At 39.7% G+C, this 24,583-nt stretch overlaps 1 protein-coding gene across 5 annotated transcripts in view; it reads left to right on the top strand.

Annotated features, from left to right (window-relative positions):
• Positions 1-24,583, top strand: part of Ankrd12 (ankyrin repeat domain 12) — a 107,718-nt gene that overhangs the window by 25,950 nt on the left and 57,185 nt on the right. For 4 of the 5 annotated variants that reach the window (XM_052193498.1, XM_052193499.1, XM_052193501.1 and 1 more), the window contains exons 2-7: positions 2,658-2,795; positions 6,562-6,709; positions 12,757-12,825; positions 16,939-17,085; positions 21,061-21,261; positions 24,099-24,241. In XM_052193498.1, coding sequence (XP_052049458.1) covers positions 2,709-2,795; positions 6,562-6,709; positions 12,757-12,825; positions 16,939-17,085; positions 21,061-21,261; positions 24,099-24,241 — 795 coding nt within the window. In that variant the 5' untranslated portion in view covers positions 2,658-2,708. The remainder of the gene's footprint in view (positions 1-2,657; positions 2,796-6,561; positions 6,710-12,756; positions 12,826-16,938; positions 17,086-21,060; positions 21,262-24,098; positions 24,242-24,583) is intronic. The other variant, XM_052193500.1, reaches the window with a different exon arrangement.

Raw genomic sequence — 24,583 nt, forward strand, 5'->3', positions numbered from 1 at the left:
TATTTTGTTGCCTTTTAGGTTTGTTTAATTTACATTTTTATTGTGTATATGTATATGGGTGTGTGCACCCATACCATACAGTGCACATTGTGGAAGTCTGAGAATAACTTTTGGAAGTTGTTTCTCTACCCTGTGGGGTTCTCTGAATCAAACTCAGAATACTACTAGGCTTGGCAGCAAGCCAGCCCTGTTTATTGTTTAACCTCAATATTCATTTCTCAGTCTTTCTTTTTCTGCCTTTTATGGAGTTATTTGTATATCTTAAACTATTCATTAGAAATATAGTGTGCTTTTTATATCTCTTTGTATAGTTTGCGGGTTATTCTAGTGGCTGTGATTTATATTAAATCTTCATGTATTAGACATTTGGAATTTGTTGTGATTTTCCTTATGTCTTTGCTAATCTTTCTTTCTTTTCTTTTTTTTTTTTGTTTGTTTTATTTTTTGGTTTTTTGTATTTGGTTTTTTTCAAGACAGGGTTTCTCTATATAGCCCTGGCTGTCCTGGAACTCACTCTGTAGACCAGGTTGTCCTCGAACTCAGAAATCCACCTGCCTCTGCCTCCCAAGAGTGTTGGGATTACAGGCGTGCGCCACCACCGCTAATTTTTTCTAAATAAAGGTCTTTTAAGATAATATATAAATTTCTATAACACACATTCCTTTAATATAACATTAGTGCCCTGGAATCATTTTTCAAAAAATACTCATGATACTTACTTAGGTCACTGATGACTTAATTGGGTTCCATTTACAGAAGACACAATGTTCTGTCCTCATAGCCACACTGTGTTGATGTCTGCTATTAAGCAGCTTAGTTTTGATATGGATTGGAATTTTTCTGTAACTTGTGGTTCTAACTCTGTGAACATACTGATAGCCACCTCCGAGGAAAGTATTGGTTTTAAATGCTTCTGTTTACATGATCGTACCTAAGCAGTTAAATGGTTTCAAGACACAGTCTGACTCTTACGTGTAATGCTGAAACACCAATGGAAAGTTTATTTTCTTCAACTTTGTTTCATCTCCGATGAAAGGAAAGATCTGAACCATGAGCTAATTGTTTTGTTGTTGTTTTGGCTGATGTGATTGAGTTGCAGACCCCCTAATGTCTGCTAGACAGACACTGTCACTGTCACCGGCATCCCCAGTCACTTTTACTGGCACTAAAAAAAAAACCATATTTCTGTGTGTGCAGACACACAGAAACACTCTGTATGTGAAACTTGCATGCTTGCGTGTGAGGGGGTGGCCAATGGTGTGTTTGTGTACATGTGTGCATGTAGAGTCCCAAGGGCAGCTTGTGGAGTAGTTCTGTCTGCCACATATGGGCTCCAGGGCTTGAGATCTAGGGTTCCAGGCTTGCCAGGCCTGTCAGCATGTGCTGTGCCTGCTGAGCCAGCCAACCAGCCCTAGTGACATATTTTTTTGTTTGATTGTTTAAATACTCTAATTATCTAGTATGCTTTTAATTTTTATACTGTTTTATTCTGTTTTAATTTATGTTTGTGTGATGGTTACTCTAGTGATTGTAATTTACATTGGGCTAGGAACCAACTATATTTTAATTGGGTCTATACAGATCCATTTACTACATTTTTGTTAGTTCAATTCATTGAAGGTATTTTTACCCTTTCTCCCTTATCAAAACCAAATAAATAATTCATTGAAGGTATTTTTAATCCCTTTATCCCTTATCAAAACCAAATAAAATAGCAAGCACCAATATGACAATTTGGAGAGTTTAGCAGACTCCTAATACTACCAAAGTATTTGGAGTTTTGTAGTTCACATTGGCTCTGAAATGGCAGATTACCTAGTCTTGTGATATTCACTGGAAATTTATTGCATGAAGGAGTTGAAAGTAAGCTTGTCAGTCATTGAATTTCTCAATCTATTGTGTAATGCTCTTCTTGGCCAGGAACATTAATCTAGGTCAGCGCTTTACGGGGAAGCTTTTCCAGGAGAATATAAATGTATACCTATATTATTTCATGTAATAGCTACTGTAATTTTGTCTAATTTTTATTTAGCTACATGTGGCTATTAGATCATCAGCGAATGAAACAGTTTAGACTCACAGCTTCCTCTTTTGTATGTGAAACTTGCTGAGAATTTTTGCTGCATCTCCCAAGGCCAAGTGTGTTATAACCATAAGCTTCTGAGAAGGCCCTTGTTGAACATAACTTGCAGAGTAGGAGAGAAAAGAGCTGTGTGTAGAGTGATTGTTGTAGCCCAGCACGAGCACATGAGCAAAAAGCTTGCTAAAGTCACAGGATAGCTTAGTGCAGGGAGGGAAGGATGCATGTGTGCCAGGGTGGGTCTGAGGAGAAGCCTGTTTGACACTCCCACCTCTTGATCCATGCTAGAGTGAGGGCCCTTTACTACTGCTCTCCTCTGCTGCTGCTGTGGATATATAGAAAGCTGTAAACAGTAGTAGGTCAGAGATGGAGGCATTGAAGTCAGTCTTTTCCATTAACAAGCTGAGTAGACTTAAGAGAATTTTAATAAAAACTCAGATTGATAAGTGAAAACATAGGTTGTCTTTTCTGGAAAAATTATTGAAACTGAGAAATGTAATTGTACTAATTGTGGCACATAAACATTATATTGTATTATATGCATATACAAATAATGCTTTTATATCTGTTCTTACAGATCCAGGATGAGAAGACTGATAAAAGCAGCAGCTAGCTGAACAGCTATAAAATGCCCAGATCTGGGTTCACAAAAGCAGTTCAGAGTGAAAATTCTGACAGTGACAGCAGCATGGTGGAGAGACCATATGGGAGAAAGGTACTGCACACAGAAGATCCTTAGTGTTCTTAGTAATTACTAAAAAATGTAACGTAGGTGTCAGATGTGTGTAAATGTACATGCCAGTGAATGCAGGTGCCCTCGGAGACCAGGAATGGCAGGCCTAGGCCTCCTAGAGCTGGAGGTACAGGCAGGTGTGACCCAAACCCAGATCTTCTCCAAGTGTAAGTAGCGCCTGCTCTTAACAGCTGATTAGAGGGTTTCTAATAAGGGACTGACTACCTTTGCATTGTCTGGGTAAGTTATGTTTTGTTCATTTAAAAAATATTTAATTTTTTATTTATGTAAATTGTATGCATGTTTTTGTGTGTGTGTGTGTGTGTGTGTGTGTGTGTGTGTAGGTGTAGATGTCCTTGAAGGCCAGAAAAGGGTGTTAGCCTAGAGCTGGAATTACAGGCAGTTACAAGCTGCTACACAGAAGTCTAAGAAGTTAAACCAGGGTCCTCTGGAAGAGCTGTAGTTCATGCTTGTAACTGCTGAGCTGTCTGTTTCTCCTGTCCCAGAATGCTTTGTTTTGTTTTGTTTTGTTTTGTTTTTCGAGACAGGGTTTGTGCAGCCTGTCTGTCCTGGAACTTGCTCTGTAGATGAGAGCCTAGAACTCAGAGATCTGCCTACCTCTGCCTCCCAAGGGCTGGAATCAAAAGCAAATACCACCATGCCCAGCCAGAAGGTTTTTTGTTTTTTAAAGATTTATTTATTTTATGTATATGAGTACACTGTCACTGTCTTCAGATACATCAGAAGAGGGCATTGATCTCATTACAGATGGTTATAAGCCACAATGTGGTTGCTGGAAATTGAACTCAGGACCCCTGGAAGAGCGGTCAGTGCTCCTAATTGCTGAGCCATCTCTCTACCCACCATGTTATTTTCTCATGACATCAAATTTGATTGAAAAATTTAAGATTTTTATATTTTCTCCATCTATAATTTTCTGTCTTGGACTTTTTAAATGCCAAATTTATTTTAGACCTGTAAAGTGGATTGGATAGATAGATCCTAGTTTTATTTTTATGTTGTTATATTGTTTGTCTAGAACAGGAAATATCTGTTCCTTGAATTTTCTTGTGAAGATTCTTGTAAAACTCACATGAAGGGTGCCATTTTTTCTTTTGTTGTTGCTTTAGAACATTTCTGTGTGTGCATGTTTGTCACTGTGTGTAGAGACCGGAGGACAACTTGTGGATCACTTCTCTCCGGCCACAGATGATCCAGTGTCACCTGTGTGCAGGTCATCAGCCTCAGAGACAGCACAGTCACCTGCTGAGACAAATCCTGGACTGTAGGCTACTGTGTGTATGGTCAGGGTAGATGCAGACTTCTTCTCTGCCTCAGCTGCTTGGTTGTTGAGTTGTTGTGAGACAGGCTGTCTGTGCTGTGTGTAGCACTGGCTGTCTGGGAGCACTTGAACCAGGCCAACGCTGAACTCCGAATTCACCTGCCTCTGCCTCCTGAGTGCTGGGATTAGAGTGTGTGCCACTGCACTCAGCTTCGTGATGCAGCTCTTATTGATAACTCCGGCTCTTAGTGATGTGTTTCTAGGAACATTGTACGTTATCCTAAGCTGTACAGTTTTTATTGATTAGAAATAATAGTCTTTTGTAATTTTATTATTCTCTTGACTTATATTTAAGCTCAGTTTCAGTGATGATTGCTTTCTTTTCTCTCTTACTCTCTGGTTCCTCTCCCCCTTTTTCTTTTCTTTCTTTCTTTCTTTCTTTCTTTCTTTCTTTCTCTCTCTCTCTCTCTCTCTCTCTCTCTCTCTCTCTCTCTCTCTCTCTCTTTTTCTTTCTCTCTCTCTCTCTCTTTGTTTTTTGTTTGTTTGTTTTTTTCTTTTTTTTTCTTTTTGGTTTTTTCCAAGACAGGGTTTCTCTGTGTAGCCCTGGCTGTCCTGGAACTCACTCTGTAGACCAGGCTGGCCTCGAACTCAGAGATCCGCCTGCCTCTGCCTCCCAAGTGCTGGGATTAAAGGCGTTTGCCACCACCGCCTTTTTTTCTTTTCTTTTTTTTCTCTTTTTGTTTTGTTTGTTTGTTTGTTTGTTTGTTTGTTTGTTTGTTTGAGACAGGGTTCTCTGTATAGTCCTGGCTGTCCTGGAACTCACTTTGTAGAGCAGGCTGGCCTTGAACTCAGAAATCCTCCTGCCCCTGCCTCCCAAGCACTGGGATTAAAGGTGTGCAGTGCCACACCGCCTGTCCTTTTTTTCTCCCCCCTCCTTTTTCCTTCCCTTTATCTCCCCTATCCTCTTCTCTCTTCTTTATGTGTTTATTTATTGTAATATGTCTAGTTATATTTAGATAGATGATTTTATTCAAGATATTATAGTATTATTTAAATTTTATGTTATTGAGTAAAAGTGGAAGAATGTGCAATAGTTTGGAAAAAATGTTATAATTAGACCAGATGTGGTAGCTAACACCTGTCATCTTAGTACTTGGGAGGCTGCAGTAGAAGAGAGACTGTGAGTTTGGGGTCAGCCTGGCCTACATAGTGAAGCCTTGCCTTCAAAAACAAAACAAAACAAAAAACAGAGAATTGAGGGATATCGTAGTCAGGGTTTCTATTTCTGTGATGAAACATCTTGACAAAAAAAAAAAAAAAAGCCCAGGGAGGAAAAGGGTGTCTTTTACTCACAGTTCTATGTTACAGTTTACCATCAAAACCACACAGGGCAGGAACTCCAGTAGGGCAGGAGCTGATGCAGAGGCCGTGGAGGACACTGCCCTGCTCACTGGCTTGCTCCTCATGGCTGTGAGGAAGCATGTTCAGCCTGCTTTTTACAGAACTCAGAACCACCAGCACCAGCTGGGGATTTCACCAGTCACGGTGGGCTGTACATTCTCACAGCAATCATCAGTAAGAAAATGTCCAGGCTGGAGAGATGGCTCTGTGGTTAAGAGCACCAACTGCTCTTTCAGATCCTGAGTTTAGTTCCCGCAACCACATGGTGGCTCATAACCATCCAATACCCTCTTCCAATATGTCTGAAAAGAGCAATAGTGCACTCACATACATAAAATAAATAGATATTAAAAAAAAAACAAAAAACAAAAAATGAGCTGGAGAGATGACTCAGCGGTTAAGAGCACTGACTGATCTTCCGTAGGTCCTGAGTTCAAATCCCAGCAACCCACGGTGGCTCACAACCATCCGTAAAGAGATCTGGTGCCCTCTTCTGGTGCATCTGAAGACAGCTACAGTATATGTAGATAAAATGATAAATAATTCTTTATTTAAAAAAAAGAAAGAAAAAGAAAATGTCTTACAGCCAAATCTAATGGTGGTTAATTTCCCTCCTTTTAGATGACTATCTTATGTTGACTCAAAGCTGACCAGCACAAGTGACATTTAACTGTTGAAGGCTCTGCATTTAACAGATTAAATATGTTAAAGGATTATAATGTGTTTTTATATTTTAAAATTCCTTAACAGGATTTAGAAAATCTAAATTTTAAAACAATGTATAGGTGTTTTGTCTTCCTGCATGTACATGCATATATACTCATAAATGTGCATATGTGTGCCACTGTGTGCAGTGCCTAGTAGGTCAGAAGAGGACAAGGGTCCTAGAGACAAGGTGACACACAGTTCTGAGCTGCTGTGTGGATGGATGCTGGGAGCTGAACTCAGGCGATCTGCAAGAGGAACAACCATTGCTTTGTTCCAAATAATGAAGAGAATTTAAAACACCACACTGCTTAGCTAATAGTGATACTACTTTATGTTTGTTTTTTCTTTAAAAAATAGAGTAAAGACAAGATTGCATCTTACAGCAAAACTTCAAAAATTGACCGAGGTGATCTGGGCAAGGAAATGAGAGAGAAATCATGCATGAAACGTAAACTGCCCTTTACAGTCAGCCCATCAAGAAATGAAGAGCGAGAGTCAGACACAGGTAGGATAATGGATCTTCTGATAAACCCACCATATTTATAACTAATTCTTTTTGCTTTTCTGTCTACCGCTCCTTTTGATATTTGGGTCATAGAGAAATACTATTTCAGTTTTATCATGGTGGCAAAAGCACATCTGTTTATTATCCAAACTGGTTTGTAATATGAGATTAAAAATTTAAAAACCTATTTTCTTATTCTGGATATTTATTAAAAATCATTTAGTGCACTCGGAACTTAGTTTTGAGGTTCATTTCAGTAATGAAAATTGCTTAGTAAAACAAGCATTAGGAAAAGTTGTTGCTTTTTTTGTTACCCTTTGGTCACAGCAAAGAAGTTTAGACATTTTTACTTCAAAACATGTAGCATTCCCCCAAACAAGTTTAATGGCTTACTTCATAGTTCTTTTATTCTCAAAACTCTAGTGTATCAGGGGCTGCCAGATGTGTGTCAGGGTCTAGCCACCAAGCCTGTGACCTAGGTTCTATCACTGGTGGAAGGAGAGAACTGACTCTCCAACAGTAGTCCTTTGACTTGCACCTGTGTGCCATGGGTATAGGGTGGAGGTCTGCTTCAGTGCTGTGCTCCGGAGAAGAGACACCATGGCCAGAGCAGCTCTTATAAAAGAAAGCCTCTAATGGGGCTGGCCCACAGTTTCAGAGGTTCAGTGGAAGCATTGGCAGACACAGAACTGGATGTCGTTAAGAGCTCTGTATCTAGATTTGCAGGCAGCAGGAAGACAGAGTTGGTAATGGGCTTTTGAAACCCCCAGAACCAAGCCCCAGTGACAAACTTCCTCCAACAAGGACACACCTCCTAATTCTCACTCAAACTACTGCAATGAGCATGGGCACTTGTGTGTGTGTGTGTGTGTGTGTGTGTGTGTGTGTGTGTGTGTGTGTGTGTGTACCCCAACATGCACATGTGTACAAGTGCTTGTGGAGGCCAGAAGTCATTGTTAGGAGTCTTCAGTTGTTTCCCACCTGAGTTTTTTTTTTTTTTTTTTTAAGCTTGAGGGCAATTATATTAAATTGCTGTGATCTCAGCAGATGTTAGGAGGAAGGGAGTGGAGGAGAGATGGAGAAGAAAGTTAGCATGGAGGTCAGACACAGGGTGGACAAGCAGCTATACCGTGAGATTTCCATAAACAGTAAGAAGCCCATAGTACCAGAAAAAGTACACTTACTCTGACAGCATCTGAAAGAAGAGGCAGGAGAAAAAGAAAAGGTGGTGCCTTTCTAACATTACCCCAACTGAGCATCAAGACCTGTCTTCAGCGGGCCTTAAGGTGAGCCTGCTTTCTTTGTGCTGCTCTGATTTCCTGGGAGTAGTCCCTTTGCCAGCTACAATGTGTGTCTCTATCTGACTGAAAGTTTTTCTTTACTGTGCTTTTACTGCTAGTGTTTTTCACTCTGAAGAGACAACCTTAAAATTATTTAACAATCTGATTCAGAGATCAGAGTTCCCAAACCCAATAATTATTGCTTCTGGTAAGGAGGTCGTCCAGATGAGCATCCAGTGCTCTGCACTGGTGAGCCCTCTCCAGTCCTGCCCAAGGATTTTCTTCTTTAGACGAGAAGACCAGGCACAGTCAGTCAGTCCAGGGTTGACACAGCTCAGTTTTGTGAGGTGGAACTAGATTCTTTTTAGTCTGTCTTTCCTGCCTCCCTTAGCTCATACATGAACTTTGTTCTTAAGTAGAGAGACCCTGTTGAGAGAGACAGAGAGAGAAAGAGAAAGAGAGAGAGAGAAATTTGTACCTTACTAACATTGATTAGTGCACTGAACTTGTATAAGAATATTAAAAGCCAAAAGCTTCATTAGGCTATTCCTATTATAACTGGTAGCATGAATATTGGGCAGATAACATTTATAGTAATTATCACTATTTATAAAGTATAATCAACTGATGAAAATTTTTACCTTTAATAATTTTTTTTGGTTTTTTGTTTGGTTGGTTGGTTTTTCGAGACAGGATTTCTCTGTATAGCCCTGGCTGTCCTGAAACTCACTCTGTAGATTGGGCTGGCCTCGAACTCAGAAATCCACCTGCCTCTGCCTCCCAAGTGCTGGGATTAAAGGTGTGTGACACCACCGCCCAGCTACCTTTAATAATTATTAAAATCCATTTATTTTGAGACAGTCTTGCTATATAGTTCTGACCAGCCTGGAATTCTGTCTTATAGGCTAGGCTGACCTGAAACTCACAGTGATCCATTTTACCTCTTCCTTCTGGTTGTTGAAATTGAAGGCATGAGCCACCATGCCTGGCAATATTAAAAGTTTCTAATAAGTCGATTTCATTCATCCATTATCAGTCACTCAGTTATACAACTTTGTTCAGTCTCAAGGCCTGCAAGGAAGGTGTAGTGCCTTATATCAAATATTGACCCTGCCTGGGACTCTGTGTCAGAGTCTGTCTCAGTTGTTTACATGAGGGACTTTGTAGACTCTGCTGTGTAACACCCTGAATCACTTCTTCACTAAAAGGGATCCTGCTTCTTCATGTCTCCTCTCAGTGGTGATCACACCTAGCTGAGATGCTGCCAGAAGCTCACACATTCCTAAACTAACCTCCTCCTCCTCCTCTCCCTCTTCTTCTCCCTCTTTCTCTCTCTCTCTTGTTTTGGTTTTTCTTTTTTGAGACAGGGTTTCTCAGTGTAGCCCAGGCTGTCCTAGAACTTGCTTTGTAGGCCAGGCTGACCTCAAACTTTTCAGAGATGCACCTGCCTTGGTCTCCTGAGTGCTGAGATTGCTGGGATTATAGATCACCAATTCCTGGCATCTCATGTTTTTTTTTTTTTAAACCTACGATAGTCCTAATATTCTATAGAGATAGACTAGTAATGATTGGTCATTTTTAATGTTTTGAATGTTTTAAGTAGTTAGAAATACACCCCTAGCTGGGCAGTGGTGGCGCACGCCTTTAATCCCAGCACTTGGGAGGCAGAGGCAGGCAGATTTCTGAGTTCAAGTGTTTTCTCTTGGCATTTAAGGCAGTGTGATTCAAGAAAATTTAAACAGGCACAGTGTGGTCTCAAAGTTTATGATGGCAGTTGTAGAGCATGCCAAGTTCTGTAAAAGAAGCACCTGCCAGGCAGCCTTAGAGACTCTGCTTTCCTGAGACTGTGGATGGTATTAAAGGGCTTACTAAATTTAATGTGGCTCAAACTTGTGGAAAGAATAATTCTGTGTGTGTGTGTATGACATGAATGCAGAGGACAACTATTTTGGGCAAAGAAAGGATCTAAAAGGGGGGAGGGGGAACATAGCGGGGTGAGAGGAGAGAAACGAGGCGTCATATGTTCATTTATCTACCGAACACAGGTTTTAAATACACACAGCACAGTTTCTGTGACATACAATTAGTCAGGGGAGAATCCCAGGCTCATGGGGAACAAATGAGGGCGGGACAGGAAGGCCAGGAGAGGACGGTGGAGTGTGAATGTGAGCGAAGCAGCCATTACCTGTACAAGTACAGAAATACAGCAAGAACCATTGGTTTAGCCAGCTCTGGTGGGTCTCTCCTTTAATTCCAACACCTGGAGACGAGCAGAGGCAGGCAGATCTCAGTGAACTTGAGGCCACCCTAGTCTACACAGTGAGGGTCACAACAAAACAAAAACCCCCAGACAAAAAACTTACTCGTATGTGTCCTAGTTAGCGATTCTATTGCTGTGGTAAAACACTGACCAACAGCAACTTTGGGAGGAATGGGTTTATTTGGCTTACACTTGCACATCATAATTCATCATTGGAGAAATTCAGGACAGGAACCTGGAGGCAGGAGCTGCTGCAGAGGCCATGGAAGTGCTGCTTACTGGCCTGCTCTTCATGGCTTGTTGAGCCTGCTTTCTTATAGAGCCCAGGGTCACCAGCCCAGGGATGGCCCAGCCCGTCAATCACTAATTAAGAAAATGCCCTACATCCAGAACTTAGGCATTTCTGATCTCTCCTTTCTGATGACTAGCGTGTATCAAGTTGACACAAAAAAAGAGATAGCATAGTGTGCTAACATTTTTTTTTTTTAATTTAAAAGGTGGCAGGGGGAGAATTATTTCACATTATAGTTAAAAGAGCTACATTAATATATAGCAGGTGCTTTGTGATCTTGATTATATTTGCTGGGACAGTTTTTCATGTAGTTCTAGCTGGCATAGAGCTCAAGTGCATATCAGACTGACCTGACATTTGTAGCAGGCCCCAGATTCTGCTCCCTGTGTACTGGGATTACAAATGTGCGCCACCATGCCCTCATTTGAAATGTAGTCATTTTTGAGGGTTTTGTGTTTCATAGTGCTAGAGATTAAACTCGGGGCTTTGCACATATAAGACTGGTCTCTACCACAGAGCTATTTTTCGACTCATACCTTTGGTGATTTTTATTTATTTTTAATTTAATTTTATTATTATTTTATCACATTTTGTCTGTATGCGACATTCATACAAGCCTCCAAAGGTCAGGAAGAGGTGTTGGATCCCCAGAAACTTGAGTCACAGGTGCTTGCAAGCTCCTGATGTCGGTTACTATGGGTTAGGTTCTGTGTCTGTCTTGATATTTACTCATAAAAATTCTAGCCAGGTGCTGCTTTAATCCCTGCACCTGGGAGGCTAAGGCAGGCAGTTCTGTGAGTTAAGAGGCCAGCCTGGTCTGTATAGTGAGTTCCAGAGCTATGTGCTGAGGCCTTGTCTCAAGAATAAATAAATAAATAAATAAATAAATAAATAAATAAATAAATAAATAAATAAATAAATAAATAAATAAAGCCAAATAGTATACAGGTTAGAGCAGATTGGATCCTTCCAAAAGAAGATAGGATAATCGGTTAAACTATTAATATTTAATTTTATTAGCAAATATACTTGAAAGTCCACTTGAGCCATTGTGTTAATCTGTTCAGATGATATCAACTGCTTCAGTACGCTGTCCAGTTCCGTCACGTAATTCCCGGGCTGCCGATCTTTTCTCTTTTTTGCATTCCCATCTACAGAAGCTGTTGACAACTTTCTGCTTACTTTTACACGAGATGTCCGATCATTTTCATGGAATTGTTATACGTGTTCAATTTAATGTTTTTAGCTTGAGCTATGCCTGTTGCTGGGCAGTCTTGCCATTCAGCCAGCTCAGCAGCTTGCTTTGCATTGAGTCTAAAGGTTATTTTGTTAACAATCCCCTTTTCTTGAATGAACCGTCTCATTACTAAACTTAAGAATGTCATGTTTAAAGTTTTCACATTTATTTCTTTCAAGTGTATAGGTTGTATTTTGTGATTGTTTTCTAATTTTTCCAAACATCTGATGAGTCATATTTAACTAAAGTCATTAATAGTAGGTATAATAATGATTATGAAAAGATACATTATATGTCAACCCACCAACAAAGTGACCCCACACACGCACACAAAATAGTAAAAGTAAAAACACCTGTTCTGGGTGTGTGATCAGAGCTCTCTGTTACTAATTGTTAAGCAGAGATCTGTCCTCCTGACTAGGCTGTAGGATGATGACGCTGGATGATTTCTGTCTTAGTAGTAAACACTGCAGTAATCCATATCACTTGGAATGAGAACAGTACACAGCCAGTCTGGTTCTGGGCACTGACATGCAAAGATACTCTCCTGTCGTGGGAATCATTTTGGCCATCATAGAAAATATGTTTGATTCAACATATTTTGGCAAATTCAACTATTTGGCAAATAAAAGTTGCCCTTAGCAGGGTAAATTCCAATAAGAACACTATCTCTTAACATTATTGATAGAGTTAAAAATAGCATTTAAAGAACTATAACAATAAGCAATATTGTGGTGTTATAGAAACTATATGGCTACATTTCTAAGCTTCAAGGTACTCAGGAAACTGAAATATTACATATTGGCCAAACCTGTATTTTAAATGTCTTTTGTTTTTCCCAAATAGTACTTTTGAAGTAAAACCAGAGACACGTCATGGCCTGACTAACTGGTGGTCTATCAGAGATGTTGCTATGTTGAACTCTGCATTTCCCTCCGTGTGCTTTTTCCTTTTCTCCTGTCTCTTTTCATTCTGTAGATTCAGACCCAGGACATACAAGTGAAACTTGGGGGGAGAGACTTATATCTTCTTACAGGACATACTCAGGTAATCAGATCATCAGGTGTTCCTCTTCAGCCAGTGGGCTCTGGCATGTTTATTTGGGTAATATGCTATAAGGAACTTATTTTTAAATCAATTTGTACATATGTTTACTAAATTAAATGAACTATATGAATTCACCAAAATTTTCAGCTTCTGTTCTGAGATACCTAGCATATCCAGCACATGCTGTCTCTGAACATAGTAGGGTTGTTATAAAGTCCACTTGGGTTTTGTATAGAACAGTGTGGGAATGGCATTCAGGTAAAAAGCACCATGCAAGTCGCTCCTCCCTGGGGACTGCTCAGCAGACCCTTCCTGAGAGCAGGCCAGGTGCCCAATCGCCTTAGTTTGCCTTGTTAGAAATTCTTCACAAGCACACTAATTTTCATGAAAGTGTCTTGTTACTTATTTAGTCATGTTATTTCTTCTTTAATATACATATTTAAAAATATTATCTACCAAATTATTTTAGTATTTATTGATTTTGCTGCATGAGTAGAATTTAATCATAAGTAGGTTAAAAAATCAGGTCACCTATACAAATGTCCCTACTAACTTCTGAGTTAGAACTTCTATAGTTGATAATAGCTCCAGTTGTTTGGGACTCATAAATTACCTCGTTTTACAGTAAAGAATAAAGCTAGTTATTTGCTTTTGAGATGAGTTCTTACTGTATTGCCCTGATAACTTAGAACTCCCTGTAGACCCAACTGACCTCAAATTCACAGAGATCTGCCTGCTTCTGCCTCCTGAGTGCTGGGTTTTAAGGTATGCACCACTGCACTTGGCAAGACTAGTTTTGCTTATTTTGATTGATCTTTTCTCTTAAAATTAGTCTTTCTATCTCTGAACTTACTTAAATAAAAATTTTGTGTAATCCCAGGGTATTTCTGCCTAGTCGTTAGCATATAATGCTTAGCTATAGAGATTGGAAATTAAACCTGTTTCTAATATCTGTTTTACTTACCTTGTAAATCATGGAGCTGAGTGGTGAACAACTAATTCATCCTTAACACTATACTATCATTGATATGAGAAGCCAGCAGTTCCTGATAACATTGTTAGCTGTGGAATTAGTGTACCTTTCCAAAAGGAGACTGCTAAGCACTAAGACCAACACAAACTTGACAAAATAGTCTGTGGTCAGCCTGCCACTGCTAAATAAGGCTCAGATGTTCACCTGAGCCTGACGTCCTGCCTAGCATAAACACTGAATGCAGTTGCGTTAACGTGTTCCCTTGCCTCCATTCTGCTGGGGAATATCTTCCCAAGAAGAAGTTCTGTCTCTTCCCTATAATAACACTCTATGCTGACTTACGTGAAAAATGACAGGAAAAGCGGGGAATGTACTAATTTTCTAAAATATAAGATGGGAACTCTGTTTCTGAAGCTCTGACTATTAAAGAGTAAAGGAAAGAAAGAGGGATTTGATATAAAAAGCTGTTTTGGTTTTTATTTTGATTAGTATTAGGTAGATTTCCCAGATTTTTCCTTAAAAATCTCTTAAGAGACTAAGTGGAACTTTAGATTTGTGTTAGACAGTAAAAAGGAATCAAATGTATTAGTGTCCGTTTTAAAATTTTGGCCCATTAGAACAAGTGAGCGTGCGCTTTAGTTACTAAGACATAGAGGCCAGGATGGTACATCACAGGAGAGATCCCTTTATAGTCTGATTGTTTACATTTTGCTACATAGGCAGATGCGCTGCACACTGGAGGCTCCAGCCCTTGGCAGATGGAGGTCAGAGGAGTGCAGGCTGGGGATGCTGGCTGTACAGGAGCCCTGCTAATCCTGCCACAGAGTGCCTGTTCCAAAACAAACCAAAACCGCACAAACGCAATATAAACTTTGAAATATAGCTGTCCAGTAATTAACAACTGTAAAAAATAGACTAGTTGTCCCAAATTTTGCTGTTTACACCAGCCACTGTTCAGTTAACTTTATTTTCCTAGTTCATGTTAAATGTAAATTTAGAAAGATTGATTATGGCAATTCAGAAAAACAGTTTATATTGAATGCAAGTGTAAAAATGTTGTGTATTTGGGTCCAACTTGTCCTTTTCTGAAGTACTTACATTATATATTCATTTGCTAGTCTGTCTTTTCTATGGCCCAGGTAGATACACTTTAAAGTGTTATTTTTGTGTGTTGGGAGGAGGTGGCAAGGGTCTCACTGTGTAGCTCTGGCTGGCCTTGAACTCCGAGAAGTCCACCTGCCTCCATCTCTGAGATTAAGGCGTGTATGCCCAGCATGAACTGGCTTTTGACAGTTTGAGGCCAGCCTCAGCTACAGAACAAGGACCTGTTTCAGAACCACAGGAGGGAAGTATTAGAGTATACTCTTGTACCAGAGTGTACCTCTTCTCTTGGGAACATTTTCTCAACTTTCTATTAATGTTTGTAATGCTAAATACTTTGATTCTAGAAGAGAAATACATTCACTATATTTAAAAATTGTTATCAGACAGCAAGCCAATCAGAAACATGGTGGTTGTTTCTTCCTTTCCTAACATTAGAAAACAAAGATCTACAGGGACTAATTACCAGAAAAATTCTGTATTTTAGAAAAAAAAAGTGTTCTCCAAAGACATTTTTAGGACTGTAAAATAATTATATGAAATCACTTCATTATTAATGATAGTGCAGAGGTGATGAAAATGAAAGAAGACTGTGATAAACTTGATTTTTTTTTTTAAAAAAAACAAAGTCTTGAAACATTTGGTTTTGTTTGGAAAAATCAGACATTCAACAATTGGACATGTTAGGAGTTCACAGAATGATTTGAATCATTTGTGAGCAATGAAGTTTAAAGTATTAAGACCTTATTTTCTAGAGCATTAGGATACCAACTTCTAATTAATTGGAGATGGTACACTGGATCACCCACTAATTTCTTGTGTCTTTTGATATTGTATTTTAGTTGGTTTCTTAAAACTTGTTAGATTTACTTCTATTTAATTTTTGCTAATTTCACATTTTATTAATAGTTTTTATAGTTCCTTTTTTGGGATATCTCTAAACCTAAATTTTAAATTCCAGAAATAGATATTTAAAGTATAACCATACTTCTGATTCACTCATGCCTGGTGTCTGAATTAATTCAGGTGAATTCTTAAAAGAAAAAGACAAGTTTCTCCTACCTGTTCCATCCAGTGCAGACTGAGCTTCCCCAGTGTGAATGGGCATACTTACTGAGTTGCTGGGAGTTTCTGAACAGCTAAATCTGACCTTTATGATGGGCTTAACCTCCGAGAAGGGTTTCAGGGTTTTGTTTTGTTTTTAATCTTTGCAGGGCATGGTTAACACCAAGCCACCCAGAATCTTTATTTTGTTCATAGTCAGGCTTTGATTGGTATTATTCCATGTTCAGCTGTCCAATCACTGCAGTGCGTTGATGGTGGCTTTTCTTCAGTGACTGTTTTTAAATGCTCAGCCTCTTGCAAGACTGTACAAGTCATTGCTAGAATTAGGGAGATAATTATAAGGTTTATTGGTATGTAAGATTAGCAGCAATACTAGATAGTGTGTGAAAGAGGAGTTTTAAAGATACAATACAGTTGGCTTCTTGTCCCCAGATTCAATTGATCATAGAATACTCAGGGGGAAAAAACTACAGAATTTTTTCTTGTCATTATTCCCTAAACTATTTCAAATATTAACATAATATTTTGTGTTATAAGTAATTTTTACATAATTCACAGCATATGGGAGGAGTTACACAGGTTGTATACAAATCCTGAATCATTTTCCTGAGAGACTTGAGCAGACTATTATTAGTAGTAGTCAACTATTTATTACCCATAGGAAGTCCCAGAAACAGTCCTTCGAAATGTCAAGGGGTAACTGTATTTAGGACTATTTGAATTGTTAAAGATGTTGCACTTTAATAAAGCACATAGTTAAAACTAAAATGTTACTAGTAAATTTTTCTAACAGTAGACCCAAGAATATGTTTTTCTAGCTCTTTCAGAGAAAATATTGCTTATGTAAGTTTAGCAGTTTTGTCTGGCTTCCACTAGTAAACACACATTACCCATGTACATACCAGCTGTCACAGAGGTTGTCTTGAATACTTACATTTGTTTTAGATTCTTATATATTTTATTAATCATTGCAGAGAAAGAAGGTCCAGAAAAGAAGAAAACAAAAAAAGAAGCTGGAACTAAGAAGTCCACCCCAGTTAGCATTCTTTTTGGTTACCCGCTCTCTGAACGAAAGCAGATGGCGCTCCTAATGCAGATGACAGCAAGGGACAACAGCCCAGGTGATTGACATTCACAGACATTGAGTTACTGTGTCTTCTCAGCTAGTGTAGGGTCAGGGTAACCTTCTTGTCTTCAATTTTTTTTCTAATTTGAATTTTTATCCTTTATTGAATTTAATCAGCACAATTCATAACATCAGTTTTTTGTTTTGTTTGTTTGTTTGTTTTTTGGTTTTTCAAGACAGGGTTTTTCTGTGTAGCCCTGGCTGTCCTGGAACTCACTTTGTAGACCAGGCTGGCCTCGAACTCAGAAATCCACCTGCCTCTGCCTCCAAAGTGCTGGGATTACAGGGGTGTACCACCACACCCGGCCCCATAACATGAAACAGTTTTTAATTTTCTCATTGTGTGCGTGCCATTTTATTATTGCATCTGTCATTGGATTACAAGATCTATAAGAGCAAGAATATGTTATGTTTCCTGGGTGTTAAGTGGTTGTTAAATAAAACATGTGAAATTGAAGTATCTGTAAGTGGGATCCTATGTACATTTTTTTAAAAAATAAAATTAAATAAGTCCTTAACTTTTAAGATAAAATTTAAAAACAATTTTTAGAAAATTATTTATTTTTTTATGGGTGTATGTATGTGCACACACTCACACACCTGAGTATATTTGTGTGCCCGAGTATTTGAGTGCACCACATGCATGCAGGAACATATTGAGATTAGAAGAGGGTGTCAGATTCTCTAGAACTTCAGTTACAAACTGTTGGGAATGCAAGTCTGGGCTGGGATCTAAACCCAAGTCTATGCAAGAGCAGTCATGAGCTCTCTAGTGCTAGTTTATAAAAATAAAATATTTGATACCTTATGCTCTTTAATATAGGTATTTGAACATTTATTTATCTCTGTGTTTATATATTCACATGCATGAGTATATGTGGTCATATGTCAACTGTGGGGTTGGTTCCCTCCTTCTGCTATGAAAGACCTGGGATTGAACTTAGATTGTTAGGTTTGGTGGCAAGCACCATTAGTTCCTGAGATATATCATTGTCCCAGAATTGTTTGTTTGCCACTAACATGATAAAGACTGGGCAGATTAAAAACCGTGCTGAAACATCACATGGTTCTCCAAAGGAGAAAGCCTCTTGTCATCCGCAGTCCCCATCCCACCATAGCCAGCCCATCACTGCTGAGAGTCTCAGACCTATACTTACGGGTTTCTGGGCATAACATACAGGCAAGCTTTGTCTTGTCCCTGTGTGTGCGAAGTGAGGTCGTCAGCTACATCCTCAGGTTTGTTTCTTCTTTTGAGACAGGGTGTCTCTAAATTCCCCATGCTGAACTTGAACCTCATGGCCGAGCCAGGTCTTTAACTGGAAGTTCTCAAGCTTCATCAGTCTGCTGAGTGACTCAGATCACAGGTCTCCACCAGCCCGCCAAGCTCTGGCTGTGTCTGCTGTTGTTGCTGGGGCATTTGGCTGTTCAGCATGAATACAATCATACTGTATTAATCCACAAGTGGTTCTTTTCATTTAAGGGTAATTAGTAGTCAGCTTTCTTTATTAGTAGGTATAGGACCAGAGTGGAAAGCTTATGAAATTACAAATTGTTAGCTATTGTGCATGTGTGCTCAGACATTAGGACTGATAGTCTTAACCATCTGATCCCTTTAGTCTATAAAAAAGCCAACAAGCTCTTGTTAAACAGCGTGACTATCCTGGTTATAAAATTCACTCAGCACATGTCTTGAGTTCCAGTGCATACCAGGAGGTCTTGTAAGCAGTTGAGATTTGGTGCTGAATAAGGTGAGGCTCTTCTTCTTGAGGGGGTAATTTTTTTTAGAAATAACTAAATAGGGAATTATTGGTGAGGCACTGTATTTGAAATCCAAAAAGTAAAGTTTTAAATTTCTTGTGTATGAAAGGAGGAAGATGCTTTGATGCTCTGGCTGTGCTGTCTTGCAAGATCGATGACAGAAAGTTACATTCCATAGATTTCCTTCCAACTTCTGGGAACACTAGTTTATTTTAAGTACTTGTCCATTTTCAAAAGTAATTGCTTAGCAGGGCAGTGGTGGTGCATGCCTTTGATCCTAGCATTTGGGAGGCAGAGGCAGGCGGATTTCTGAATTTGAGACCAGCCTGGTCTACCGAGTGAGTTCCAGGACAGCCAGGGCTATATAGAGAAACCCTGTTTTGAAAAAAACAACAAAAAACAAAAGTCATTGCCTAAGAAACCATTTATTTCACCTAATGGTTCCGAAATTGGTGGGGTGAGAGCGAACAGCTTTGTTTTTTGATGTGCAAACCATCAAAAATAAAAAGCTGTGAATTGGGCTGGCGAGATGACCCAGCAGTGGGAGCACACAGTGCTCTTGTAGAGGACTGGTAGCTTACAGTGCCCTTAACTCCAACTCCAGGCTCTGACGCAGTGGGCTCAGAGGGCACCCGCACTCAAGCACTGAGACACACACTATTTAAAATAAGTAAAGACAGTGTGGAAAGATGTGAGTCCTTAGCAAAGCATGATCCTCACAAGCCTCTCTCTAACTTCCGTTGTTTCTTACAGATCATCAACTTAGTGAAATGAGTTGAATTTGTGCATAATATCAGAACAGAACTCCGGCACTTTTAGTCAGTGTTGTGAACACCAGCCTTCAGTGTGTTTTCATTTGGGTTTTAATATAATATTGTAGTATACCCAGAAAATATATTTTAGTTCATCAAATTATTCATTAAGGAAACAAGTATTTTTGATACTCCATTATCATTTTAAGCCAGCTTCATGAATTGACAAAAGAAAAACATTTCTTACATTGGCTTGCTTTATTTTTAGTAATACTGAGGAAAGATCTCTATTTGATTGGTGTTACCAGTATATCTCAATTTTTTGTTTTGTTTTTCAAGACAGTTTGTTTGTGTAGCCCTTGTTGTCCTGGTAATAGCTATATAGATCAGGCTGGCCCTGAACTCACAGAGCTCCAAGTTGAAGGCGTGGCACCAGCACCAGGCAGGCTGTAGATGATGAAGCTGAGAAGGTATACCCTGTGTTCTAAGAAACGGTTGCATTATCATTAAGAGCTCTTTAAATATACAGAATCTTTTACAACTCTCCTCTTTGTATTTTCTTGTTTTGAGGTTGGACTTTACTTACAGCGTTCCCCCTTCCCTGTCCTTAACCCTTCCCATAAAGTTGTCCTTCAGCTCTTCGGATTCATGGCTGCCTCAGCACTTGTTTTGCTTGCAGATATATATGCATTTCCTCAAATATACCCCTTTAGTTTACACGAGGTTACTTGTATATGTTTTTCCCAGGCTGACCCTGGCACTGGACAACCAGTAGATGTGCTCTTCCCTGGGGAAGGCCGCCTCTCCCGCCCCTAGCTTTGCTCAGCTGCCTGAGTTCTCTGTGGTAGGGCTGAGGCCTCGGCTGATTTCCACCCAGGTGGGCATGGTTGTTGGCATTATTGTCCACTCCTTGTTTAGCTCACAGTTGGGTAGTGGTGCTGTGAGACTTCAAGGCACAGCTTCTGATGACACCAGGAAACAATCTCAAAGGCAAACCTCTGATTCTCGGGGTTCTGCCCACTCACACTTCCCCAGTGTTTCCTGGGCCTTAGGGATGGGAGTGTTCTGTGGATGTGTTCACTAGGACTGGGCTCTCCAACTCTGCCTTTTCATTGGTTGTGGTTTTCTGTAGTGGTCTGGTGCAAATTTCCTTGATAAGGGTGGAAACTACACTTGTCTGTGGGCATAAGGAAAATGTTTATAGATTGTTATTAGGAATTATGCTGGTTTAGTAAATTTGTGGTTATAGATTCTCCTCCAGTAACCATGATTACACCAGCATTAATTAGTTAGCTAGGTTTCCAGTCCTGGGCGTGGTTTCCTTCTTGTTGATCGGGTCTTGAGTCCAATTAGAGAGCAGCTGGCTACTGCCAAAGTCTGTGCTGCTGCTGTACCGAAGGTTGCCGTGCCGCCCTGGGGGTCGATGTATGGACTTTTCTGAACTGTCTTCCTTCTCACAGATTCCACACCAAGTCATCCCTCACAAGCAGCACCAGCCCAGAAGAAAACTCCAAGTTCTTCATCTCGACAGAAAGATAAAATCAATAAAAGAAATGAACGCGGTGAAACCCCTTTACACATGGCTGCTATTCGAGGAGATGTGAAACAAGTCAAAGAGTTGATCAGTTTAGGAGCGAACGTGAATGTGAAAGACTTCGCAGGTGAGACCTTAATAATACTAATGTCTAGGAACTAAGATTGAAACATCCTGGCTATAGTTTTTAAAAAGTATATTTAATTCAAAACTTTTGAAATATACATATATACACACACAAATACACACACACATACCTTGACCTCTCTTACATTTCCATGTCAACAATCACATTTTGAATTAGATTTTGACATATACAGCTTATGTATACTACTATGTAATTATATAAATTAGTTTCTATTTTAGGTAAATTTGATCCCATATTTTAATGTGGCTAATTCATAGATAATTGTCTCAAGAATGTTTATTAACATGAACATGAGGAGTATAAGAGAGTGGTATTTGTTTTAAAAAAAAAACAACTATACTTAAAGTTATTAGACTGTTTAGAAGAGTGGGGCCACAGCACGCATGTGGAAGTCGAGGACAGGTTTGTGGTGTCCCTTTTCTCTGTCCACGTTTATGTGGGCTCCGGGCATTGACCACAGGGCTCCAGGCTTGCCCTTAAGTGCCTTTACTCCTGAGCCTTCTTGTCACCCTTTGTTGGTTTGAATTACTCAGGAATGCAAGCAGTCAAACATGTAAGAATGTAGAAAATCTCCTTGCTTGCACAGGTCTCCCTTCTTTGTCTTTAGCTACTTTATTTTTTTAAAGGCTTATTTATTTATTATATGTGAGTACACTGTAGCTGTCTTTAGACACCCCCAGAAGAGGGCATCAGATCTTATTGTGGATGGTTGTGAGGCACCATGTGGTTGCTAGGATTTGAATTCAGGACCTTTGGAAGAGTAGTCAGTGCTCTTAACTGCTGAGCCATCTCTCCAGCCCCAGCTACTTTATTTTTAATAGCGTCGTAGCCTTTCTTGTCATTTTTGTTTTGTCTTGTTTAAGACAGGTTCTCTCTATGAAGCTGTGGCTGTTCTTGAATGTGCTATGTAGATCAGGATGGCCTCGAGCTCATGGAGATCCACTTGCCTCTGCCTCCTGAGTGCTGAGACTGAAATCATGTGCTACAAAGCCTGGCTTTTCCTAAATAGTACTGTAGTGAATTCTCTTTTATTTCTTCATAGTTATGAAATGTTTTTGTAGAATTGAAATTACTATATTTGGAGATGCATAATATTATTTTTAATAATGGCAGCTTACTTTCAAAAATTATGCATCCATCATTTTATATCTCCAAGGGTATATGAAAGCCAGGCAGAGTGGCACACGCCTATGACTGAGCAGCGTGGGGGGGAGGGGGGGCAAGGCAGGAGGCTGTAGACTGGAGGCTTGTCTGACCTGCGTAGAAAGCTCAACATCAAGCATGCTCCCAGCCACCAAACAGGACACGAAAGAGTCCTTCTCTTCGTGTCTTCTTTAGAATTGGGAATTATCACATACTTCCAGCACTGTGGAGGTAGAGGCAGGAGGGTCTCTCTAGGAGATTTAGGTGGGGAGTTTAGGTGGGGAGGGAGGGAGGGAGGGAAAGGGGGGGGAAGGAAGGAAGGAAAGAAAGACAGTGGTCCCTTCTAAGGGAACGACGCTGCTTAGTAGCTGCTGATTAATGTTTTCAGACACTGCAGAATGATACCTACTAGCTACCTAAAGCATACTTTACAGCTTATCTGAAGATTTCACATTTACAGATTTTTATTTTTTTATTTTTTGGTTTTTTTCTAGACAGGGTTTCTCTGTGTAGCTCTGGCTGTCCTGGAACTCATTCTGTAGACCAGGCTAGCCTCAAACTCAGAAATCTGCCTGCCTCTGCCTCCCAAGTGCTGGGATTATAGGTGTGCGCCACCACTGCCTGGCTACATTTACAGATTTTTTTTTTTTTTTTTTTTTTTTTTTGGTTTTTCGAGATAGGGTTTCTCTGTGTAGCCCTGGCTGTCCTGGAACTCACTCTGTAGTCCAGGCTGGCCTCGAACTCAGAAATCCACCTGCCTCTGCCTCCCAAGTGCTGTGATTACAGGCATGCGCCACCACGCCCGGCCATTTACAGATTTTTAAAGTATTAATCTGAAAAACATATAAGAGCAGACTAAAGGACAATGCTGAAACATTGCAAGGAGGGGAACTTGTTCAGTCAGTTCACTGCCCTGCCCCGTGCAGGCGCAGGTGCCCATGACCCCAGTGCTCAGGAAGGTCCTGAGGTGGTTGAAGCCATCCTGGGCATCTGGGAAGAAACAAAGCAGACGTGTGATCTTGAAAAGCATAACAGTAAAAGGAAGTACCGCGTCAGAGGAAGGATTGAGCATCCACCCTTGTCTGTGTGTATGGGGAAGCCAGTAGGAATTATGTAAACATTTAAAAAATTTTTCCCTGGGTGATAGGATTATAGTCAGTGCTGTTAGTGTTTTCTAATATCTAATTTGTGAGCACATGTTTAGTTATGAAAACAAAGTTACAAATCTGTTTTTCTTAAAACCAGCAATGGGCTGGAGAGGTAGCTCAGCTATTATGAACCTTACAATTAAGAAAATAATAAATAAAACCAGCATTAAGTTCAGAAAAGATTATATCAGCAAAATAAAAGACATAAAATATAAAGGTCTTTTAACTGACTCTTGACCAGTTCATTCATATTTTGTCTTTTTCTATATTTTTATATAGTCAAGATAATTATTATGAATTAAACCATATTAATATTTGAGCAAATCGAGTATTTTATCGGATAATTTACTTGCATTAAAATTTATATTCCCTCAAATGAACCTTCTGCAAAATTGATATTCTTGTATATTTTAAATAGTTTCTTCTTCTTTCTTTCCCCTTCTGTTTCGTGTTAGACTTAGAGTAGCTACTGACTGTGGACAGCATCTCTCTTGAACTCGTGTTCCATTCATATTCTCACTTTAGGTTGGACCCCTTTGCACGAAGCTTGCAATGTTGGGTACTACGATGTGGCTAAAATGCTTATAGCAGCTGGGGCGGATGTCAACACACAGGGACTGGATGATGACACCCCCCTCCATGACTCTGCCAGCAGTGGGCACAGAGATGTGAGTATGGTGTCACGGTGGCAGGCGTCTGCGCACAAGGCACCCGGGAAGGTGGGGGCACTACTTGTTGTTGGGACTCACACCTCAGTCATTGCTTCTTCTCATCTTTATTTTGTTTTCCGTTTTATTTTATTTTCTGACTTCTGATTTGTACTTAATTTCATTTAGTACTTTTTTTCCTAAAGTAAGCCATGTAGAGCCAGGAATTACCTATAATCCTAGCATTTACCAGGCAGAGACAGGCAGATCTCTTTGTGTTTGAAGTCTTCCTGGATTACATAGTGAATTTAAGGTCAGCCAGGGATTCCCCAAAAAGAAATAAAATATGTGATTTAATTGATA

The sequence above is a fragment of the Apodemus sylvaticus genome, chromosome 9 (genome assembly GCF_947179515.1).
Source record: "Apodemus sylvaticus chromosome 9, mApoSyl1.1, whole genome shotgun sequence".
Taxonomy (NCBI): domain Eukaryota; kingdom Metazoa; phylum Chordata; class Mammalia; order Rodentia; family Muridae; genus Apodemus; species Apodemus sylvaticus.